The sequence below is a fragment of the Schistocerca serialis genome, chromosome 6, assembly GCF_023864345.2.
Source record: "Schistocerca serialis cubense isolate TAMUIC-IGC-003099 chromosome 6, iqSchSeri2.2, whole genome shotgun sequence".
Lineage (NCBI taxonomy): Eukaryota > Metazoa > Arthropoda > Insecta > Orthoptera > Acrididae > Schistocerca > Schistocerca serialis.
The window spans coordinates 270662917-270688334 of NC_064643.1; the positions used below are offsets into that span (position 1 = coordinate 270662917).

The 25418-nt window shown below is 43.7% G+C and overlaps 1 protein-coding gene across 1 annotated transcript in view; it reads right to left on the reverse strand.

The window, feature by feature from the left end:
- Window positions 1–1501, reverse strand: part of LOC126484821 (uncharacterized) — an 854899-nt gene extending 853398 nt beyond the window's left edge. The window contains exons 1-2 of the mRNA XM_050108417.1: window positions 1484–1501; window positions 1104–1374 (exon numbers count right to left, since the gene is read on the reverse strand). Coding sequence (XP_049964374.1) covers window positions 1104–1374; window positions 1484–1501 — 289 coding nt within the window. The remainder of the gene's footprint in view (window positions 1–1103; window positions 1375–1483) is intronic.
- Between the last annotated feature and the right edge of the window lie 23917 nt (window positions 1502–25418).

Consider the following 25418-nt stretch of genomic DNA (forward strand, 5'->3'; position numbering starts at 1 on the left):
TAGTGAAGCATAAAGAATTGCAAGGCGGCCCGCCATTAGCCGGACTGCCAGCACGTTGGCAGCGGGCCGCGTCCGCCTTTCGGCGGCGTTCTCACCAATCATAACGGGCTCGGGATATCAATATCATAAGCGCGCTCTTATTGGTCGGCCGGGCGCCCACGGCCCCTCCCGCTGTATCATATCATAAGCCGCTGTTATTGGCCGAGCAGGCTGGGCGCCACACAATATGCGTGTGGGTGTGTGTGTGAGAGAGAGCACGTGCGTGTGTGGTGTGTGTGTGTGTGTGTGTGTGTGTGTGTGTGTGTGTGTGTGTGTTGCTAGCCGAGCGCCGCGGCGGCATCCGTCTCTCCCTTGTCCGTCCGACGCCTACCCTCGCACTCCGCCTTCCCCGCTTCGTTCCGTCTCAGACCCCGGATCAATACGCCACGAGGCCTTAGTTTCTTTTTTAGAGTAGCCCCGGCCTCAATATCCCCCACCCCATTCGCGCCAGCCTGCCCGCTGCCCTCACCGCTATACACAGCACAATACAGCGCCGTCATCTCTCCTTTTCTTTCCCTTTCCGTGTCCGCCGGCCAGCTTCTCTGTCTCTCACTCCCTCTCTCTCTCCGTCTCTACATCATTCCCTCTCCGTTTCCCATTTTCTCTCTCTCTCTCCTCGCTCGTCCACTCTCCCTCACCGCCCTGCTCCCCTCCCCGCTCCTCTCCTTTCCCTTGCCGTTTCTCTCTCACTCTCTCCCTCTTCTTCCTTCCCTTCGCGGGCAGCGGCCGGCGCCGGAGCAGTTATGTAGTTCGGCGTTTTGGCCGCAGGTGCCGCCAGGGGCGCGCCGCGGCCGTGACGTTTCATATTCTATAACGCGATTGGCCGCGGGGAAAGGCACGGCGGGAGAGGGGAGCAAGGGGAGGCACGGACGCTACAGCGTCGCGGCGCCCGGTGTCTGCCGGCCGCGTAGGGGGGGAAGCAAAACGCTGTGGCGCGGGAGGGGCGCCACGGAACACTGGAGGGGTAATATCGGGCGTGCTGCAGTTATCATAACGCCGCCGCCGCCGGCGCGGCAGATGCGTACGCACGCGTGCAGCGCTGAGACGCTCTGCAGCGGGCTTACCTTGCGGAGCGGCGTTGCGTTCCGAGGCGGGGAGCGGCGCCGCTGTGGCTTCGGCGGCGGCGGTGTCCGCCCGGCGACTGGCGGCGGCCGCGACGGAAAAACGGGCGCCGGCCCGGCTGATCCCCCTTAATTTGCGTGCCGGGGCTGGCCGGCAGCGCTGGCGGAGGCGGCGGCGGCGCGTCGACTGTGCTGTCTTCCCGGCGGAGCTCTCTGGCCGCCGCCGCCGCCCCCGCGCGTCGCTGCAGCCGCCGCCGCTGCCACCACAGTGGCGCTGCGCGCAGACACTGCACTTAGCGCGCCAATTAAAACTGCTGCGGCAGGCGCCTCGCAACTCTCTTCCCGCATGCTCTCCTACTCGCCCCTGCTCATGAAATGGTTACCCCGACAGCTTGGACCATCACAGACACATACATACAAGGCATAACAACCATAACAGTTTTCTGCTGATCACCTGATACCGTATCCACCCGATGCACCTAGATATGCTTCTGTTCACGGTAAGTTGTGTGTGGCGGAGGGTGCGTATGTACCAACATCATCACTCCCCTTTTCTTGTTCCAGACCCGGATTACGAATTATGTACCACAATCCTCGACAGCGATCCCCTTTTTTTATTGAGATTATCTGTCTGAAAAGGCGTTTCACGTATGATTGAGTCGAAACAAGGTCCCTGGAGTACACGACGTGGCCTTACAATTGTAGAGATCTTTCGGGGTGCCTGACAAGACGAAACTATTTCAACCGGAACGCAAGATATATGAGCTAGTCGTAAAACCCCCAGACTTCAAGAATAATGCAATTATATCCATTCAAAGTGAAGCAGCTACTGGCAAGTGTCAGCATTATAGAGCCATCAGTTTAATTAGTCGTGTTTACAGAACACTGACAAACATTCTTTACAGAAAAATCGAGAAACTGATGGATAGCCGCCTCGTAGAAATTCAGTTAGGGTTCCGTAAAAATGTAGGAAAACACGAGGCGATACTGGCCTTATCTTAGCACAGAGTTTGAAGGAAGGGTAACTTACATTTATAGCATTTGTAGATTTCAAAACCCAGAGTGGAGCCTTGTACGGACGTGAAACGTGGATGACAAACAGTTCAGTCAAGGAGAGAACAGTTTTTGAAATGTGACGCTGCAAAAGAATGTCAAAGAGTAGGTGGTTGGTTGATTGGTTGATTTGGGGGAGGGGACCAAACAGCGAGGTTATCGGTCCCTTCTGGTTAGGGTAGGTTGGGGAAGGAAGTTGGCCATGCCGTTTCAAAGGAACCATCCAAGCATGTTCGTCGAGCTATTTAAGGAAATCGCGGAAAACTTAAATCAGTGTTCGAACTGTCGTCCTCCCGAATGCGAGTCCATTGTGACAACCACTGCGCCACCTCACTTGGTAAAGAGTAGATGGGTAAAGCTGCTAATGAACGAACCGGCACTGAATCAAGCTGGGAAGAAAAGGTGTTCATTCCACAACTTGACTGAAAGAATGGATGCCGCACGTTGATAAGACACATACTGAGGCATTAAGTAATAACTAATTTGATAATGGAGGAAAATATATGTGGTACAATTCTAGAAGGAGTCACAAGTCTTGATTGAATACATGAGGAAGCTTTAGATAGGTGTGGAGTGCAGTAGATACACAGAAAGGAAGAGACTTGGACACGATGAAGTTATTTGCGCTTACACAATACTGGTCATCTAATGCCCGTGTTCAATGCTGGTCATCGCAATGTAACACACGTAAGATCTGAGAAGATAGTTCACAACTGTAAAGCTTTCATCGTTTATACCTTCTGTTTGTTTGTCTAATCGTAGCCATTCAACAGAATGCCAAACTAGAATTTACTCTACGTTTCAACCTTTAAATTAATTTCATCGCTCTAAAAAAATACGTATTTCACTGAACAAAGAAACTGTTTCTGCGTTAGTCACATGTTTATTTTGCCAATAAGCATTTCGATGGTTCACACCATTATCTTCAGGTGGAGACTTGTTTATTTACATAGTTGGTGTTATTGAAGAATACAACGTATTTTCAAAATAGCAGACTAAGTGCAGTGTAGGTTATGTTGCGTCTTTTGCTAATGATAAAAATTGTTTATTTAGAAAAGGTACTTCCGAGGTTAAGAACACGGATTTCTGACAGTGAATTGTACTCTACCGGTCCTGTAAGTACAATTCACTGTCATAAATTCATGTTTTTGACCTCAAATGTGCATTTTCTATATAAACAATTTTTATCATTAGCAAAAGAAGCAACGTAACATACACTGCCCTTGGTCTGGCACTGTGAGAAGATGTCTGTATTCTTCACCAACACCAGATACGTAAGTAAACAAGTTTCCACTTGAAGATAAGGATGTGAACCATCGAAACGCATACTGGCAAAATAAGGACGTGACTGACGCAGTAAGTGTTTTATTTGTATTTATCAACAGTCGCAGCCTCATAATGTCGTCCCTTGTGGAAGACATATTCATTCTTTAGTGTGCCCATGTCCTGTAAGCAGCGTCTGTAAATTAACAGCTTTACTGTTCTACTATATTTGAAATTAAAATGTTCGTTACTTATGTGAAGCTGGGTAATTTTTGCAAATGTTGAGTTTGTGTGCAGCCATAAAACATAGAATGGTGCTAGTTAAAGCAGTTTCCTGAAAATTTAACAGCATCTACGTAGTGTAAACTTTAAAAAGTATAAAACAAGAAAACGACGAATTCGTCGCACAGAAATAAACACCATCTTTCATGTTTTATTAAATTTAAAATCATTTAATCTAAGGTTAAAAGGAGAAAGGTCCCTCTTAAGTTTACCCAACTTTGAACGAAATATGTTTTGTTCAGCTTAGTGTACAAAACCAATAGCGATTACAAAACGAGGCGCCATCGAGAAAGAGCCATTGGAATATTGATTTGTAATAGAACCGAAACCGGTAATTGTTTGATTTAAATAAACTATTTTAAACCTCCCTGTGATTGGTACCTGATTTAAATACCATAGCCACTGTTCTCAAAATGTCCACTTTTGACAAGACAGTATCACATAACGTTTTACTTCTACTTCTGTGAAAGGGTTAGTTACTATCGACGATTTCTAATCTAGGAGTCTGCGAAGTTACCCTTCGTCTGGGTGTGTACACTGATTAATACAGTCCCATCCAAAAAAAAAAAAAAAGTATACAGAAACTGTAGCTGGCTAGTGGTTTAGAACAAAGGGTAAAACTACTTCCTTGTATCGAAAATTATAGAAAAGGCCACCTTAACTGCTCAACGCTGTTAAAAGCCTACATTCGGAAGTAATATTGATGTGAGGGTAAATGGGAAAGAAACAAAGCAAATAAGTGTTAACCCAAGCATCAAACAAGGCTGCGCTTTATTTCCTGCGTTATTTGACTATTGTATTGATGATATCATTCGTAAACTGAAAAAAAATTGGCTCTGTGATGTAATAAAGAACTATTAAAGAAGATCTTACTCTTTGCAAACGACCAAGTAATCACAACAGCTTCAGAAGATTGTTTAGGAAAGTCAGTCTTCGAACTGGGTTTAATAGCAAAATTTTAAATTATACGTAATCATGGGGAAAAAAATTGACAAGAGCAAAAATCTTGAATAGGGAACAGATCTGTACTAGAGGTCAACGGCTTTAAGGCACTGGCTAAGTTGGAGTTAGGCAATTACATTGACATTGGCTCCAAAGTTAAATGCTAGGACCGCTCAATAAGGAATGCCCCACATTTTTTAAAAAAGCCATTAACATACATAGACAAACGTCCTTGTTGGTGCTTCACATCTGATGTTTGTTCTGTGACCCGGTGAAGTTTCGAACCTTTCTGGCAGATGGCAGAGCCGTAGTACAGTGTCACAATGGCGTCTACATGCGAGTCACGTTATAAGCAGCGGGTTGTTATTGAATTCTTGTGTGCAGAAAAGGAAACCGTGGTGAACATCCGTAAACGTTTGTGCGCAGTGTATGGTGATGTTGCAGGAGATAGGAGTACAGTTGGGCGATGGGTAAAGAAAGTTACAGCCTGAAGAAATGCAGAAACAGAGCTCCATAATCAGCCACGCTCGGGACGTCCTGTCACAGCCACGTGAAACTCTGAATTAACTCAAGAACAGTTTCCGACGTATTCGATCGGACAAGAATCCAGCAGATAATGCACGCCTACGGACAAGTCTGAGAACCCTGGAACACATCGCCAAATTAGATTGGACATCATTGTCTCATCGACCCTACAGCCCAGACCCTCAGACTTCCATGTCTTTGGGCCACTTAAGGATTCTCTACAGGGAACACACTTTGACGATGGTGAGAGTATCAGTCACGCAGTGAAAGCATTGCTACGCCTACACAACAAGTGCTGTTACCAGCAGGGAATTCATGTTATTCCACGTTTGCTTACGGCCATAGAATGTGATGGAGACTGCATAGAAATACAGGTCATGGACAAGACATGTTTGTGCATATTGTCACCAAATTCTGGCTTTTGACAGTAAATATGTTCCGAGAAAAAAAAGTGGGACATTACTTATTGAACGACCCTCGTAATTCTCAAACTTATACTACACAATTAAACCTTAGATGGTGAAGCCAGTATAGAATTTCATAGAACCATGACAGTCCATACAATCTTTTACGGAGCAGTGTATTGGACCCTGACAGAAAACTATTAAAGAAAATTCAGGGCAGCGGAAATGAGATGTCTACAGTCGACTTTAGGATACCCGAGCGCCGAGAGTGGGTGTGAAGAGTGTACTCAAAGAAACTGAAACTTGCTGACACTCATGAGCCAAAACAACGGAGCAGAGGGGAATGGGGAGTATTCTAACAACAATAGAAGCTGCAGATGAAGAAATCAATGAGTTAAGCGACTGTGAGAGTGTCATGACCCCTTGGAAAAAGCATCTCCGAAATACGAAAGTAGAAGGCAGTTCGCATACTACTGTCATTAGCGTCAATGGAAAGTGCTTGAAGCACGTTGAAACCATGAGCAGGGAACAAGATTTGGACGTGGTTACCTCAGACAGAAAGTGGAGGTCGGAGGCTTGCCTGATCTGTGCCAGAGTACAGTACTGATGCAGCCGCACGTGTTTCGGAAGACGGTGTTCAGAGAAAATTGTTTAATATGGTACTCCTCCGCAGACGACCATTGCGTGTTACTATCTCACCACTTGGATCACCATTATCGTTCCAGCTCTCAGACGGTAACAACACTCACACCAGAGAGTACTGTGACTGAATTTATTGTGTGGCCTAAGCTTCCAGCAATACGAGTATACAGACAATATACACAGGGACATTGCGAATAATGTTACAACTGAAAATAATAAGATCAATTTATTACACAGCACTTTTACATTACATATCAGTAGACATTAATCACAAGGCAATTGAAGCCATTTACAATAAAGAAAACATATACAGTTTCACATTGCTCCCTACGAGATATGAACTATGAGACGTCGTCACAAAAATACAAAAAGGGACGACTAAAACATGTCAGCCACAGAATCTTTCTGAAACAATCTACAGTGTGGTCAGAAACAGTCTGAAAAGCGTGTAAGGGTTTTGAGGGGTAGGTTGAGCCGAAAAATAATTGTTAAGAAAGAAATTCGATACGTTACGATATTAGCGAGTTAATTAGCTTTGAAGTTAGCCGGTCAGGCTGTCAAGCGCAAAGCAAAGCGGCTCGCCAGAGACGGTGTCGCCAAACGCGGTCTAAAACCGAACAAGAGAGCGACATAGGACGGTAGTAAGGATGGAACCCGAGCCAAATGCTGACTGGTCTCGTGCGCTATGATTACGCTCTGAGAAAAATTGTATCGGCGCGAGTGGTTGGTGAGGGGAGGGGAGGGGGGCGCTTGAATTCGCTTGGGCAGCAGCCAGATAGGCTAACTTTGATACTATATATGAAGGTAGTATCTGTTCCCGAAATAACAGATACCATTGATGACCGTGCTGCTTCTCTCGAATGAAATGATAGTTAAATCGACACCATAGCTTCAAACAGGCATTGATGTACATCATTGAGGACATGTTGAAAATGTGTGCCCCCACCGGGACTCGAACCCGGGATCTCCTGCTTCCATAGCAGGTGCTCTATGCATCTGAGCCACCGAGAGCAGAGAGGATAGTGCGCCTGGAGGGACTTATCCCTTGCACGCTCCCTGTGAGACTCACATTCCTAACATGTCCACACCACTATATTCGTAGTGCGCCTAATAGATGTTTGCCCATCACACTCATTACTCGTGGCAGATTAATCTACCAAGTTCCGTACGAGTTGGGGCACGGCGTGTGCGTTCGCACAAGAAGGTCAATGGCCACATAGCTATATTTTAACTATACAGGGTGGTCCATTGATAGCGACCGGGCCAAATATCTCACGAAATAAACATCAAACGAGAAAACTACAAAGAGCGAAACTCGTTTAGCTTGAAGGGGGAAACCAGATGGCGCTATGGTTGGCCCGCTAGATGGCGCTGCCATAGGCCAAACGGATATCAACTGCGTTTTTTTAAAAATAGGAACTCCCATTTTTTGTTATATATTCATGTAGTACGTAAAGAAATACGAATGTTTTAGCTGAAAAACTTTTTTCGCTTTGTGATAGATGGCGCTGTAATAGTCACAAACGTGTATAAAATGGGAGTCCCTATTTTAAAAAAACGCAATTGATATCCGTGTGACCTATGGCAGCGCCATCTAGTGGGACAACCATAGCGACATCTGGTTTCCCCCTTCAAGCTAGACAAGTTTCGTTCTTGTCGTTTGACGCTTATTTCGTGAGATATTTGGCCCGGTCACGATCAATGGACCGCCCTGTATATGAAGTAGTACCTGTTCCCGAAATAATGGATACCATTGATCACTGTGCAGCTTTTCTAGAATGAAATGATAATTAAATCGACACCCTAGCTGCAAACAGGCGTTGATATAAATCATTAACGACATGCTGAAAATGTGTGCCCCGACCGGGATTTGAACCCAGGATCTCTGCTTACATGGCAGATGCTCTATCCATCTGAGCCACCGAGGGCACAGAGAATAGTGCGCCTGCGGGGATTTATTCCTTGCACGTTCCCTATGAGACCCACATTTCCAACAAGTCCACACCACTACATTCTTAGTGCACGGTCATCAATGGGGTCTGTTCTTTCGGGAATAGATACTACCTTCATATCTAGTTAAAATGTGGCTACCCGGCCATTAACCTTCTTGTGCGAACGCACACGCTATGCCCCAACTCGTACGTGGCTTGGTACATAATCTGCCACGAGTAATAAGTGTGGTGGGTAAACAACTATTAGGCGCACTACGAATGTAGTGGCGTCGACATGTTGGGAATGTGGGACTCCCAGGAAGCGTGCAAGGCATAAGCCCATGCAGGCTCACTATCCTCTCTGTCTTCGGTGGCTCAGATGGATAGAGCGTCTGCCATGTAATTAGGTGAGCCTGGGTTCGAGTCCCGGCGGGGGTAAACATTTTCAGCATGTTCTCAATGATGTATTTCAGCACCTGTTGGCAGCTAGGGTGTCGATTTAATTACCATAACTTCGATACTAATTAACTCGGAAACAGTGCAACGGATTGAACTTTTTTATGAATTACTTCTCAATGCATCCTACCCTGCAACACCTCTAGACGCTTTTCAAACTGTTCCTGAGCACCCTGTATGTCTGTTACGTGTATAGTTGACTGACAGAGATCTATCCGACACGTTTGAAAATTGCGTTCCCAGAGAGCCATATACCCCACTCTCGCAGGTGATTCTTCCCCCTCCATACTGAATACAGGACCGGAAGACAGGGTCGAGTTCCATGTGAAAATCGATCTCGCTACAACTGATGTTAATGTCATTATCAGCAAAAAGCTTACTGCTCTTTGAAAACTATCGGTACGCCCTAACCTGTTCAAAAATGTGCAAATGTGTGTGAAATCGTATGGGAATGGGACTTAACTGCTAAGGTAATTAGTCCCTAGCTTACACAATACTTAACGAAAATTATCCTAAGGACAAACACACACACCCATGCCCGAGGGAGGACTCGAACCTCCGCAGAGATCAGCAGCACAAAATGGCTCTGAGCACTATGGGACTTAACAACTATGGTCATCAGTCCCCTAGAACTTAGAACTACTTAAACCTAACTAACCTAAGGACATCACACAACACCCAGTCATCACGAGGCAGAGAAAATCCCTGACCCCGCCGGGAATGGTTCAAATGGCTCTGAGCACTATGGGACTCAACTGCTGTGGTCATAAGTCCCCTAGAACTTAGAACTACTTAAACCTAACTAACCTAAGGACAGCACACAACACCCAGCCATCACGAGGCAGAGAAAATCCCTGACCCCGCCGGGAATCGAACCCGGGAACCCGGGCGTGGGAAGCGTGAACGCTACCGCACGACCACGAGATGCGGGCCCGCCGGGAATCGAACCCGGGCGCGGGAAGCGAGAACGCTACCGCAAGACCACATGCTGCGGACTCAGCAGCACAGTCCATGACTGAAGCGCCTTAGACCGCTCGGCTAATCCCGCGCGGCACCTTAACCTGTGTTCCGGCTACACTAATCATACAGCCGTCTTCAATTCACCAAAGATATTCTTTGTTAGGCTTCATATAGCATGAAACAATTCTATCTCATACACACTGTGATGCAATATCGGCTTTACCCAATAATATCTCCCTTCTTGGCTGGGACAGACGCATGAAGAGCCAACTACAAAATAGCGGCCGTGTTATTTCGAGGCAGCTTGAGTGATGAGTGTCGCATAAAATACAGGAAGACAGTGAACAAGCTAACACGCCTTCACACGCCACATCTGTCCGGCGCGGCAGCCGGTAGCGACTCCTACATCTTTCCCGTCGTTATGTACAAAGAGACACACCGAGATTTGTAGGAGACATTATTCCTTTGTATCAAACTACATTGTTTACGCTTCTGAACACATCCGTCGGCACGAGCTGCAGAAGTGTTTCACAGGGGCCCCGTCGCTGTTTATTCTCGGAATGTCATGACTGAATGGCTTTATATATTTTTGAACTCCGATCGTTTGGCCTGAAAGTTAAACGCTGCTCACTCTCCACTGAAAATTACATTGAGCAATTAAAAATAGAGTATTTACAGGCCACACGTTTAACGACGTTAATGAATCAGAGTGTTTGATGTCCCCTCTAAATATTTACGCTGCCGTGCGCTCTGTACTGCGTTCCAGTTCTCCGCGGCACGCACAGAAATACTTAGGTCGGTCGTGGACCGCTGTGACTCGCTACACAAGTGGAGGCTTCGTCGAGCGCACACACACACACACACACACACACACACACACACACACACATCAGATAAAATTTTTTGTATACTATCACATTTTATACAAGGTGTTTTACAATTCCTATTACTGGTTTCTAGGGGTTTTGGAAGGTGTTAGTGTAGGAGTCTTATTAGATAAAGTTTTGATGAGGAACTCATGTCCGGATATGTCCTTAATCTACAAACGTTTCTCCAAGTAGCATGGGGTAGATGGAAACCACAGTTAATTGTTCTCTTAGAATGAAGCCCTCTTGATTAGGAGCACTTTTTTGCCACAGGAAATCTCGTGTGTTATCTGGCTTCACGTCTAATGATAACGTTCACAGTAAAAAACTTTTCATAGACTTAAGACGACGTGCTACAAGTGCATACTTGTAAAGTAATTGTTCTGAGTTATAAGTCTGCTTCTTCCGTTCTATTCCTCCCGCCACTCTGCCTCTTGTGGAGGGGGTGCAATACTGGTCAAATGGTAGGTCTTTGGGACAGGGTTTGGTCTAAGGTATCTCGAAACTAAGCTGACTGACTAAGTCGATATGTTTGGTGTGAACCTATGCTTCCCAAACTAGTGCTCCACCCTCCACTTGGGTGTAAAATAAATTTTAAAATCGAATCACTTTCACATCTGAGCTGTGCACTGTGTGCTCTACATGTGCCCTTTGACATGGGCACTGCTTCGGGTTATTGGAGGAAGAGCCAAAGAAACTGATGCACCTGCCTAATACCGTGTAGGGGCTCCGTGAGCACGCAGAAGAGCCGCAACACGACGTGGCATTGATTAGACCAAGGTCAGAAGTAGTGCTGGATGGAATTGATACCATGAATCCTGCAGCGCTGTCCATAAATCCGTATGAGTGCGAGGGGATGAAGATCTCTTCTGAACAGCACGTTGCAAGGCACACCAAATATGCTCAATAATGTTCAAGTCTGGGGAGTTTGGTAGCCAGCGGAAGTACTTAAACTCATGAGAGTGTTACTGGAGCCACTCCGTATCGATTCTGGACTTGTGGGGTGTCTCATTGTCCTGCTGGAATTCCCCGAGTCCGTCGGAATACACAATGGACATTAATGGCTGTAGGTGATCAGACAGGATGCTTACGTACTTGTCACCTGTCAGAGTCGCATCCACACGCATCACGGGTCCCTTATCATTCCAGCTGCACACGCCCCACACCACCACAGAGCCTCCAACAGCATGAACAGTCCCTTGATAGCATGCAGGGTTCTTGGATTCATGAGGTTGTCTCCATACCCGTACATGTCCATCCGCTCGAAACAATTTGAAACGAAACTCGTCCGACCAGGCAACATGTTGTCAGTCGTCAACAGTCCAATGTCTGTGTTGACGGGCCCAGGCGAGGCGTAAAGCTTTGTACACGACTTGGCCTTCGTCTCCGAAAGCCCATATCGAAGATGTTTGTTGAATTGTTCGCACGCTGACATTGGTTGGTGGCCCAGCATTGAAATCTTCAGCAATTTTCGGAAGGGTTGTACTTCTGTCACGATGAATGATTCTCTTCAATCGTCATTTGCCCCATTCTTGCAGGATTTTTCCCCTGCCGCAGCGATGTCGGATATTTGATGTTTTACCGGACTCCTGATACTCGTCTAGCAGGAGAGCTTCTGTGAAGTTTAGAAGATAGGAGACGAGATACTGGCAGAAGTGAAGCTGTGAGGACGGGCCATGAGTCGTGCTTGAGTAGCTCAGATGGTTGCCGGCACGGTAGCTCAGCGTGTTCGGCCAGAGGGTTAGCTGCCCTCTGTAAAAAAAAAAAAAAAAAAAAAAAAAAAAAAAGAGAGAGAGAGACAGAAGAGAGAGAGAACCTCAATGGGTGTCATCGCACGTCCACCTCGAACAAATTCAACGAACAATGTAGATATAAATGAGTTCAAAAAAAAAAAAAAAGGATGGTAGAGCACTTGCCCGCGAAAGGCAAAGGTCCCGAGTTCGAGTCTCGGTCCGTCACACAGTTTTAATCCGCCAGGGAGTTTCACGCTACTCTCGTGTGTTCCGTGGCGAAGACAAGATGAGGTTTGGTGTTCAGTGCGGATGGTCGGTGAGTTGCTATTGCGTAGATAATTTCCGTAACTATGTTGTGTAGGCAGCGCAAATCTACAATGGTATTTAGTTAAAAAGTAATGACGTACTCCCATTTCATGGCTAAACATTTTAGTGTTTCCCGTAATGAAGTTGCTACGGCAAACGCGTGTGGAATGGTATTGCACTTGTCGTTGCTTGCTTCGCTTTTTCTTTTTTGGGACAGTAATTATGAGGCTTGGGACGGGATCTACTTGCAGTCAGACGGTTCGGAAATTATTACAGTCAATCAGTCGCTCTTCCTTTCAATATGATGTATGGTTTCTACGGGAACTCTGTTTATATGGTGACTGTGAATTTGAACTTTATCTGCCACATGATTCTTGGGCACTGGTAGGATGTGTATTGCAATGTTGATTTGGTTCTCCAAAGACAGTTATATTGGGTGGCATCCAAATATTTTCCCTCATATCAGTCTTCCTGGTCGCTTATTTGCTATTTAAATGCATTTGCGAGACTCGGATTCTACAGCTACTATAAGACTGCCTGTTGCTTAATGCAACTTATGTCTTTATCTGATGTTTTCGTCTGATATTTTACATCAAAACTAGCAATCGCTATTCTGAACACTATATTTTCCTTTCACTACACGAAATTTCAGTAAGTAAGGTATGTCGTGACGTTGATGCAACTTGAAAAGACGCTGTACTTAGTCCTACAGAAGTGTGTATGTTCAGTGCATCATATTTTATTGCTATAATTACAGATCGTGGTTCACGTTTCCAATGGTCAGTAACTGACTACGAGTTTCTGTAACACATTAATTACTGTTGAAATACTAAAGATGGTTTTTAATGTTCACTTAAATTCAATTTACTTTTGTTAAGCATGGTATTAACCGTTTTGCTGTTAAAGAAAGTTTTAAATGCTCAGATAACCCACCTTTATTATGTTGTAGCCAGACTGCTTTCCTAAATTAATTGCATGCGTCAGCTTTGTATATGAAAAGACATAGCTTTCCAAAGCAGGAAGTATTAGGCATTAGAAATTCTTCCAATCCATCTGTGGCATGAATCAGAAAACCAGTATTTAATAGTATTAGTTGAAAACAGTCTTGGTTGCAAACAAGACTGTTTTCAACTAATACTATTAGGCATTATTTGCGTTTGCAATCCAACTTTAAACAGAGCAGTGTACGTGCAATGTTCATATCAACTTATGTGCAGAAATAAACGGTGATCTGCAGTAAGGCAACTGGAACTAATAATTAATACATGGTATTGGTTTATTACCTAATTAATCCACATTTACCAACGTTAATGACACTGATGATAAGCATTATTCCTTGTGTTGCCGTTTGCGTGGTCTCAGCTAAGTAGAAACAAAAAAGACCGTTATTACATTAGAGGGGCAAGTCGAAAAGGCTTTCGTCGACGATCAAGCACGGTAGAGAGATTGCAGGGATTTATCACCGCTCAACTCACAAAATCTTCTATCCATATTCCGGCTTTTATGTGAGCATAGGTCCAATCAGGTAAGATAAACAATCTGGGCTGCCGCTGGTTGTTCGTAAAGCGGCTGTGAAATACGGTGTTCTATTGTTGCCTTCCAGCAATGAGTAAGCCGAAGTTAGGGTTAGACGCTTTGAACATCATGAAGCCAAGAATACACATACGTTGAAAAAGTGGACGTACAGAGTGAATCATCTGCCCCAACCTATGGTTGTTACGCAACCGACAACGCTTTCAAATACCACACCCAAGATTTTCACATTCTGTTGCTCACAACTTGCACACTATTAATCATACAGAAAAAATAAACAGAATCTTTTTGTAGTAATTTTAATGCAGTTATATTTTTCACTGAGATACTTTTCCACTAGTCGCCATAGTTTTTGAATTACGCATGAAAAACGAAAAAAGTGACTTTCAAGGTCGTTTTTCTTGAATAACTCGAAAACTGTGGGATCCAGCGGAAATGAACCCCAGAAAAAAAATTCCTACTAGAAGATCCTGTTCATTCTTTCTGTAGGAGTAACAGTTTGGGTGTAGCGAGAGAAGGAACATGGAATTCTCGCGCGTGGCTTTTCGAGGTGTTGCGGGTTACGCAAAGTCCATAAGGAGGGGAAGCGCATTCATCCTGTATGTATTTGTGCTTGCGCGCGTGTGCGTGTATGTGTTCCATATCTCATCCTAAGCCGCTGGACCGATTTTAAACAAACTTGGTACACATATCCCTCACTGTCAGACAACAACCGCCGTCAGGGCAAAAAAAAAAAATGGCTCTGAGCACTATGGGACTTAACTGCTGTGGTCATCAGTCCCCTAGAACTTAGAACCACTTAAACCTAACTAACCTAAGGACATCACACACATCCATGCCCGAGGCAGGATTCGAACCTGCGACCGTAGCGGTCACGCGGTTCCAGATTGTAGCGGCCAGAACCGCATGGCCACTCCGGCCGGCCCGTCAGGGCAAAAGCCACCTACCTATCATAGTTCAGGAAATATAACGTCATAAACAATGAGATGCGTGAAAAACTGCCGCATCATGAATGACGTTTAAATCTGGTCTTTCTGTGCAGCTAACTCCATTCCCAGCACATTTTGCAGACAGTATTCACATATGACGCTGAATGTACATAAACAGCTATGTTATTGTACGACACATTGTCTTGTATGTAACCGGGGGACTAGAAACGACGGAGAGGCTCCGTCCCCGGTATAGCCGCAGTGTTCCACAACCCCACGACGACTACCACAGTCCACGTCACCCCTCCGCCGCCCCACACCGAACCACACTTTCAAGGTTATTGTGCGGTTTTGCCCCCGGTGAACCCCACCCCTCCCCCCGCCCCAGGGAACGTCTCACACCAGACGAGTGTAACCCCTATGTTTGTGTGGTAGAGTAATGGTGGTGTACGCGTACGTGGAGAACTTTTTTGTGCAGCAATCGCCGACACAGTGTAGCTGAGGCGGAATAAGGGGAAGCAGCCCGCATTCGCCGAGGCAGATGGAAAACCGCCTAAAAACCATCCACAGACTGGCCGGCTCACCGGACCTCGACAGTACGACACATACTTCGAGAGATATGACGCCATAAACGCTGAGATGCGTGAAAAAATGCGGCATCATGCAGGAAGTTTTAATAAATTTGTTGTACGACACTCCTACGGTCGAATCAAAGCAAGGAAATCCCTGACACCTGGCAGCACTTTTGACAGGATTCAACTGCGAGGCACATCCGGCGGTAGGCGAAAGCAATCGCAAAATGGCTCTGAGCACTATGGGACTTAACATCTGAGGTCATCAGCCCCCTAGAACTTAGAACTAGTTAAACCTAACTAACCTAAGGACATCACACACATCCACGCCCGAGGCAGGATTCGAACCTGCGACAGTAGCGGTCGCGCGGTTCCATACTGAAGCGCCTAGAACCGCTCGGCCACAATGGCCGGCAAGCAATCGCAGTCTATAGACATATGAAAAGACGTTGTCATAGAGATGCCTATAAAATCGCGTTGCAGACACGTGAAGCAGTTGAGCCCACCGTACAAAAACCATCCAGGATATTTTACTGCAAACACAGTTGATTTTTTTGTTTTCGTTTGTAACAGAAATTTGGCAAAATGAGTACCCGGGTAATGCTGGATTTGTCGGTTAGTATGTGAATAAAGGTTCTCTTTTTCCATGTGATGATACAATTTACATCCATTGACGCATGTTAGTCTTCATTATGTTCACAGTGTCTAGCTGTAACTTTTATAACTACGTATTGACGGTGCTCTTAGTGGGTTAATCATACCTGATATGGCATTGTTGTGCAGAACCCGGTAGTGTGAATATTTCATACTAATAAGATATCGTGGTGAAATGAAGTACTATATAAACGTTTTTTAATTTTTATTTTTAGTTGGGTCGCAGCATGAAACAGGTCGTAACATAACATTTTAAATTGAATCTTCCAAGTTAGGTGCGCTAGTTTTATTCTGTTTCGGGCAATAAGCCTATTTCGTTGGTAGATTGTTGCCACTCAAGTACTACTGCAAACATTACAGTTGATAAATTTCATTTTTTTGTGATATTTGTGTATGGAGTTAATTGGGCGAGTCGTACATATTGCAACGTTGTGCGAATATTTTTTCATGTTTATGTAATTTACAGTTATTCCAGTATGTTCATGGCGAGACCGTTTGCTATTATGTGTAAGGTTTGAAGTGCGTTCTCGATTTTGTGTACTTTATGATTTTTTTTAATGCATGAAGAGGCTCGATTCATTGCTGTCACTATCTCTAGTATGTTCTCTAATACTGATGTTGAAATTTCGTCCTGTTTATCCAACGTAAAATTTGCTACGGTTGTCACATGTAATTTCGTACATGCCTTGATTAGCGTATTCTGGTATTTTGTTTCTTCCAGAGTGGATTTTCGTATTTAGATTGTTGGTAGTTGTGAATGCTAGTTTTATGCGTGTATAACAAAAAAATATACCCATAAAACTAGCATTCAGAATTACCAACAACCGAAACATAAAAATCCACTCTGGAAGAAACGGAATACTAGAATAAGCTAATTCAGGCTGTCGACTTTGTAAACATATAGCGTCATTGAGAGCTATTAGCTAGCTGTAAAATCATTACTTGACTTTATTCTCCATTCTTAAAAAAGCGGAAATTGACAAAAGTATTCATCAATGATGCATTTACTGTCAAAAGCGTCAATAACTACCTTTCCAGCGCGGACTGTTGCGAAACATGGAGGTTCTGGATGATATCGCCAGGAATGCCGAGCCATACCGACACCAGTCCAGTGGCCAACTGCAATAGGTTTCTCGCTTGAGGATAGTTGGCGCGAATGGCTCGTTCTGGGTAGTCCCACAGGTTCTCTATTGAGTTTAAATCCTGGGAGTTTGGTGTGTAGGTGAGTACGATTAATTCATTCCGGCGCTCTTCGAAAGACGCACGTACATTGCGAGCTGTGTGGCTTTCCATTGTACTGCTGGTAAACGCCATTGTGCATAGGATAAACGAACTGCATGTTGGGGTGGACATGGTCCCCAAGGGTAGATGAATGTTTCTATTGATTCATGGCTCCTTCGCCGGTCGGAGTGGCCGAGCGGTTGTAGGCGCTACAGTCTGGAACCGCGTGACCGCTACGGTCGCCGATTCGAATCCTGCCTCGGGCATAGATATGTGTGATGTCCTTAGGTTAGTTAGATTTAAGTAGTTCTAAGTTCTAGGGGACTGATGACCTCAGGAGTTAAGTCTCATAGTGCTCAGAGCCATTTGAACCATTTTTGAACCATTGCGCCTTCCAGAATTACGAAATTACAAGATTGCCACGAAAACGTTCCCCAAGCCATAACTCTCCCTCCTCCAACCTGAATCTTTCACATTAACGGGCATCTGTTCGATGGAGCATAAAATGTGATTAATCTGGAAAGATAACCTGTCACTACTCAGTGGCCATCTAGTTGCGATATTGGCGTGCAAATTATAGCCTTCGTCGGCGGTGAACAGCAGTCAGGATGGGTGCATGAACATCGTGTCTACTGTCGAGACCCTTAAGCAGCTACACTCAGTGAACGGTCTTTGAGGAGACACTGTTGGTAGCCGCTTGGTTCATCTGCGCGATTAGTTGCTCAACAATTGCATGTCTTCGTCTGTGCACATCTCCGCAGCCGTCGTCCATCCCTATCGTCTGTGGCCCATGGTGCACCAGAGCTACCTAGGTGACGGTTTTGGGTAGCTCCATTTTGCCATGCACAGAATACACGGACAGTTTCCAAACTTAGCCGTTACGGAAATGTTTCCGCCATCGTCCAAACGCCATTTATCGTGCCGTTTTGGACGTCAGACAAATCGGTCGGTTTCCGAATTACGACAACGACTGCACTCTTTTCCACGCCTCCCGGACACACTTTACGTACACTCCACTGTTAGTGCTGGCACCGGCCGTCTATGAGTGGCTATTGCACGTTGACGTCGAACATAGACATATTAATATGACGTGACCACCTACAGTATATTTGTTTCCAATCACGGATGTCTACTCGACCATCGTGCAGAGCACTGCTGAGTGCCACGTGATGTCAAGGTTTGAAAGCAAGTTTGTCTGCGGACAGTATGAAGTAGACTCTTAAGGAATCGTCCCAGTGCTTTGGAAATTGAAATCGCATTGGTTGTTCTACGCAAGACGCCTGTTCAGCTTCACGCCCAGATACAGAGGCTCAACAAAAACATGGAAACACTACCAGAAATGCATGTTTGAACTTACATTCAGATACAAGCCAAGCCTGCAGCTTGCCTGCAGTTTACACTCTCGTATTTGACCGCGAACGGAACCTGTGCAATGTCCTCCATACATTGCAAGTGAAAGTCGTGTTCAGGAAAAGGTGCTGGTGCTCGTATGATGTGTGCTTCAGAAGTGTCTGGTGTTTCAAGGGGCATCGTAAACAAGATTTATAATGGGAAAGCGGAAAAAACATCATCCGGTAAAACGCGAAAAAAAATATGTGTTGAATGAGAGTAACAGGCGGTCCTTCAGGAATATTGTGATACAAAATAAGAGTACGACCAACTGAAAAGTCATTGCAGAACTGAATGCCTCTCACTCACAAATTCGTCAGCATCAGGAAAGCACGTACAGAGCTCCACAGGCAAGAACTGCTGGAAGGTCTGTAATTCCAAAACCAAACATCATTAATTCAAATGCCCGTAACAGGAAAAAGCGGTGCTGAATCCGTAAAATCTGGACTGTGAAGCAATAGAAGAATGTCATCCGGTAGGATTAGACCAGTTTCACACTTTCTCCAACCTCTGGCCGAGTTTATGTTCCAAGAATGAAATGTGGCAGTCGTTCGATGCTGAGTGGGGTATTTAATGGAACCGTGGTTACCCTACCAAGCCGCATTAGTACTAAGGATTATGTGAACATTTTGGATGATCAGGTCCATCCCACGTTACAACGTTTGTTCCCCATTAGGTATCTGTGTTTCAAGACGGCAGAGGCCCTTTCCACACAGCTACTATCGTTCAGAACTGGTTTGTATGCACAGTGATGAAGTGTCGTATCTCCTGTGCACATTACCGTCACCAGTTCTCAATATTTATGAGCTAATGTGACCTACTTTAGAGAGGGAGGCGCGTGACCCCTATCCACATCCACCATCGTTATGAACTTGCCACTATCTTGTAGGAAGAATGACATAAGAGTCCCTTGAAAACTATACAGGACCTGTTCTATTCATTCCGAGATGATTGCAAGCTGTTTTAAATACAGTAGGTTTCCTACAGCGGATTAGGCGTGGTAATGTGTTGTGTTTTTAATGTTCCCACATTTTTGTGAAACCCCTGTGCTTTCCAGTCCTGCCGCACAGGATGCGAACTGACTGCTGGTTTGCAGTCTTTCTCGTTGTTGTGCAGAATTCGACGGCATTCAACTCCTACACCCATTTGGTGAACTATGTACCGGGTGATCAAAAAGTCAGTACAAATTTGAAAACTTAATAAACCACGTAATGATGCAGATAGAGAGGTAAAAATTGACACACATGCTTGGAATGACATGGGGTTTCATTGGAACCAAAAAAAGACAAAGTTCACAAAATGTCCGGCAGATGGCGCAGGACAGCAAAACGTCAGTGACTGCGCATGACAATTGAGTTACAGAATCGCATCATCCCCAGCCTGGCTGATAAACACCTGCTGAAACGTACGATGTTTATGCAGGATGGCTCTCCACCCCATATTGCTAGACGCGTGAAAGATCTCTTGCGCGCGTCGTTTGCTGATGATCGTGTGCTCAGCCGCCACTTTCGTCATGCTTGGCCTCCCAGGTCCCCAGACCTCAGTCCGTGCGATTATTGGCTTTGGGGTTACCTGAAGTCGCAAGTGTATCGTGATCGACCGACATCTTTAGGGATGCTGAAAGACAACATCCGACACCAATGCCTCACCATAACTCCGGACATGGTTTAAAGTGCTGTTCACAACATTATTCCTCGACTACATCTATTGTTGAGGAATGATGGTGGACATATTGAGCATTTCCTGTAAAGAACATCATCTTTGCTTTGTCTTACTTTGTTATGCTAATTATTGCTATTCTGATCAGATGAAGCGCCATCTGTCGGACATTTTTTGAACGTTTGCATTTTTTTTTGTTCTAATAAAACCCCATGTCATTCCAAGCATGTGTATCCATTTGTACCTCTCTATCTACATTATTCCGTGAGTTATTCAGTTTTCAAATTTATACTGACTTTTTGATCACCGGTACTATGCGCCGAGCACACTGCAAACCATTCATCGTCCCCACCGCAACAGTTTAGTGAATACTTTCCATGTAAACAGAACAATGTCATCCGCGTACAGTACACACTGCACCGAAGTGGTTTTCGTAACGCAACGAGAACTGACTGCCCCGACACTCCAGCTCTCATGATGTTAATTTGTGTTGGCATACTGCCCACGTCACACAAGTGGACGTTCCTATACTGCAGATGCAGGTAGTATTGCATACGAGTGCCCGCCAACACAAAGAGTTGGTACAGGAAATCGTTGGGACACACTCGGTTGAACACCTTGAAGACGTGTAAGAGAATCACCTGAAGCGCTCAATGGGTGCCATTACTGGTCGTAGCAGTTGGTGTGCTATATAATAACCTCTCAGCGGTACGGAGGTACGAACCGCTCTGTGGAAGCTAGCTTTTCTTTGCGACGTCCTGGCATAGCTCCCCTCAAACATTTTGAGGATGACGAGAGGAGACTGATTAGCAGGCGACTGTGTGCCAACTAAATATCCTTGCCACTCTGAGGAGTGACTACTATTCCGTTTTTTATTGTGTTGTTTACAGTATCATAATTAGAAGAGAACCATTGCTTGGTGAAGTTTGCATATTAATATTATCAGTTTATTGTTATGAGTTTAATACTAACGCATATAGAACCATACACAGTTTACACATAAAGGAATTACTTAAATACTTTAATTCAAATTTATCATTCGTAGTTATATACACATATGTACAACTGCAAAGAATCTTGAGGTGTGTATTATTTCGACTTTACCTTTTGTACACTTTATTCTCAGCATCTACTACTTTCATTTTATCATATAATCATTTCTTTAATATTCTGATTATTAATTGAGGAACGCAGCTTCTCATGTTTTGTATATCTCATACATTGATGTCATGTTTTCACCACCTAACATAGTGTCTAGAATTTATTGAGTTAGTGACAAATTATGCACAGCATTACGCATAAACAGCATTGTCGGTAGTCCTCCATTGTACAGTTTGTGTCTGCGTTATATACATTAAAAGTTGAAAGTACCATTTGCTTCCTACAATTATTTACCATCGTGTGCACCTATATAAATAACACAAGCAGGAAATTGATTACTCATTTCCGTTTCTATCTACCTTGAATTACTTGTAACATTTCTTAAGTGCCGGAAAACGTTTGTTGTCTGAGTATTCACTTGGTCTGTAACTAACGATTATGATTGCATAAATTACATCCTATAAAACATACATAAACATTAGTCAGTATGCATTCTATCTGAAAATGATACACTTAGGCTTTTGAACATGTGTTTTAAACGAATAACTTAAGAATAACGTAAAACTTACATATCTGAGTAACAAGGGAAAAATATAAAGGAAAAACTTAGTATCATTGAATGCGGGCGTGCTGAAAAGTAATGCCTCCGAATTTTAAATGAGAAAACTCCTACACCTTTTTAGATAAAACTTTTTTTAAGGTGCTACATCATTATCCTCAATGTCTACATATTTATTTCTCAAACTAGTCGCCCTGGTGACAAATACATGTTTCCTGAGAAACCAGTTTGTTGATACCATCACTCTAGAATGTCTGACTTGGTTGACGGAGCTACAACCTCACCTTTGCTTGCACCGGTTCACCACTATCACAGATGAAAAGTGAATGGGGTCAAGTCGGGACTGTATGGAGCATGATTAATGACAGTGTACCCAAGGCATCGGTCTGTTGTAGATTTTGCACATGTGTGGTCTAGCATTGTCATACTGAAGGAGAGGGTGCCTGATATGCAGATGGTTAGAAACTCGGTTACAGCACACTGATCCTCATCCACCGACATAGTCACTTCACATGCTGCTGTTACATGTTACAATTTGGTGCCCTCTAGTGGCAGAAGACTGGAACTTGTGCCAGTGAAATGGGAAAGTCGATTGAGTAATATGCATTATATGTAGCGACTCAATCCCTGCTGAGAACAGAATAAAAAATTCAAAGGCATTAGTTTTCAGCACATCCTCACATGTACTGTTTAAAATGTTGATGAGGATACAATTCTTTACTCTTAATTGATTCAGGATAGGTTATTGAATACCTCCCTTCTTGTGGCATTCTCAATGTCTTAAACACATCAGAAAATAATGGCTCCCATGATTTTGAATGTGTCCTTAAAAACTATTTTGCCAGCTACCTGGAGCTCTTGAGTTTTAGTCAGCTTTCTATCAAAGTAAATCTTTCGTACATGAGCATTTTCTGTCAGTGAAACTATGGTTTGTCATATCATTTCCTACTAGCAGCTTCCATCTCTCAGGAAGTGGGTAAGTGGCTCTATCCATTGATTCATTTCTTTTCTTCTAAGCATGATTTCATTGGGTGTGTTTAAGGTAGATGTATGCCAAAGATTATTTTATATCTGTTAAAGGGTTCTATGTATTCATCCTCCTTAGTCTTCTGCTCATTGGCAGCATAAGTGCAAATAAACTGGTTAAACTCTCTGCCAATCTTCACTACTGGGTTCGCTTCCAGGTGAAATCTTGAGATTAAACTTTGTTTAATTTATTGTTATTGAGGAAAGACTTCCACTTAGTTCTGGTGAAGTTACAAGCATTATCAGAGAGCATAACATCAGCCATACCAATTCTTGGTATGTAGTCGTTACCTATTCTCTTGATTATAGGGACTGCAGTAGCTGTTTTTGTTGCAAACAGTATGTTTTGAGCATATGTCATATAATGCTACCAAATATTTTACTCAATGTAAGGGGGCCATAGATGGCAACAGAGAGATTTTGCAGTAGTTTTGTTGGTAGGATTGTGTGTAATTTGGCCTGACAGCTTGTATTCAATGGTTTGGCTTTTTGGAAAACTACACAAGTTCTCAAAAGTTTGTGTACATCTCAACGCACGTCTGAAAAATAGCAATGGAGACAAATCTTTCTTAAACATTTCGTAACACCAAAGTGCCCCATGCATAATGGGTGTACCAAATTAAATTAGCTTGACAAATGGAAGGGATACATACATACCAGAAATCAGACATGTTATATATTATTATATAATGTCGCAATTGTTTAGCAGTAGTATTCTCTAACAGCAATTGTTTAACTTTGTACCAACTCTAGTCAATGTCCTGTAGAGTGTCCATACTTCTGCACATGCCTTTAGGTAGGGTCCTTTATAAACATAACTTTGAAATTTGTTGTTTGCTTTAATAATTATGAAAATTCCGGCAGCCCCTTAGGAAGGTGATACAAGGCATGAGAAACTATGTTATACTGTTCACTAATGCGAATTATTTCAAAGTCATACCCTTGTAAAAATAATGACCAATGTAAAAGGTGAACATCTAATAATTTACAACTTAAGAGAAAGCTCTGAGCTTGATAGTCACAAAGGATGATAATCACAGACATAGTAACGAAATTTTCTAAAAGCCCATGCTGCTCCTAAAGCCTCGACGTCAGTTGGCAGAACACATTCTTTCAAATTGTAATAGAACGTGACTTGCAAACTGTAATATAGAAATGTTAAATTCGCCACCAGTTCATCAGTTTCTAAAAGTCGAGAACCTAAAGCTGTATAGGAGGCATTTATTGCTATATAGAAGTCTTTCGACATATATTGATGATGTAAGATTTTGTAAGTTACTAAAGCATGTTTATTAGTGTCAAAGGCTACCTCGCAGTCCGCTGAAGAAAACATAAGTGTATTCCTTCTTAATAAACTTAAAGAGTTCTTTAATGTATAGTAAGCTTAGAAATGTATTCAGTTGCTTTTTTGTACCGGGTGGCGCAAAATTTTTAATAGCACTAATTTTTTTACGATCTGCCAACATTCCTCTCATTGAGAGTACATGACCCAGAAACTTGATCTATTAAATAACAAATTTTGATTTCAGGAGATTTGCAGTTACCTGTGCCTCCAGAAATTTTTCCAATACCCTATTAAATTAAGATTATCTTCCCAAGTAGATGTTGCTATAAGCAAATTATCAGCTATAAAGATACCCTATTTAATAGTTCAGGTCCCAGTACTTTATTTAGGATATTAATGAATTTGCATTTCACCCGAAGGGCAATACACGAAATTGATAACTTCACCCTGAAAATTAAGATGCAGTGTACTTGTGAGGATCTTCTGTGAGTGTGATCTGCGAATATGAGCCTCTCAAATCAATACAGGTTAAAACTTTCATATTGTAGAACTTCTATAACTGTTTCTCTAGGTGCTCTGGTCTAATTGAACAGGAAAAATAATTTGGTTAACATTATAACATCTAGCACAAGATGAACATTGCTGCCAGACTTAGATGCTATCTACACAAATCAGAAAAAGTTTTGCATCACCCCAGTTCCAAGAGCTCCTGAAGATAGGCATTGACTGTGGGTATTGTATCACAGATACAGTCCCTTTGACTGTTCAGAGATGTCACTAAACCCGCCCAAATATGTAAACAACCAAGAATGAGCAGGGCCTATTCTAGGAGGTCCGATAGCCGATCCGTTCCAGTCATTCCACCAGGAAGGAGGTACACGGCTCTTGTTGTCTGTAGTTCACCCATGCCTAGATACCGCAGTTCGATCGCATCCACATTGTTACTTTGGGCCAGGAAGGGCTCTCAACAAGGGAAATGTCCAGGCGTCTCGAAGTGAACCAAAGCGATGTTGTTCGGACATGGAGG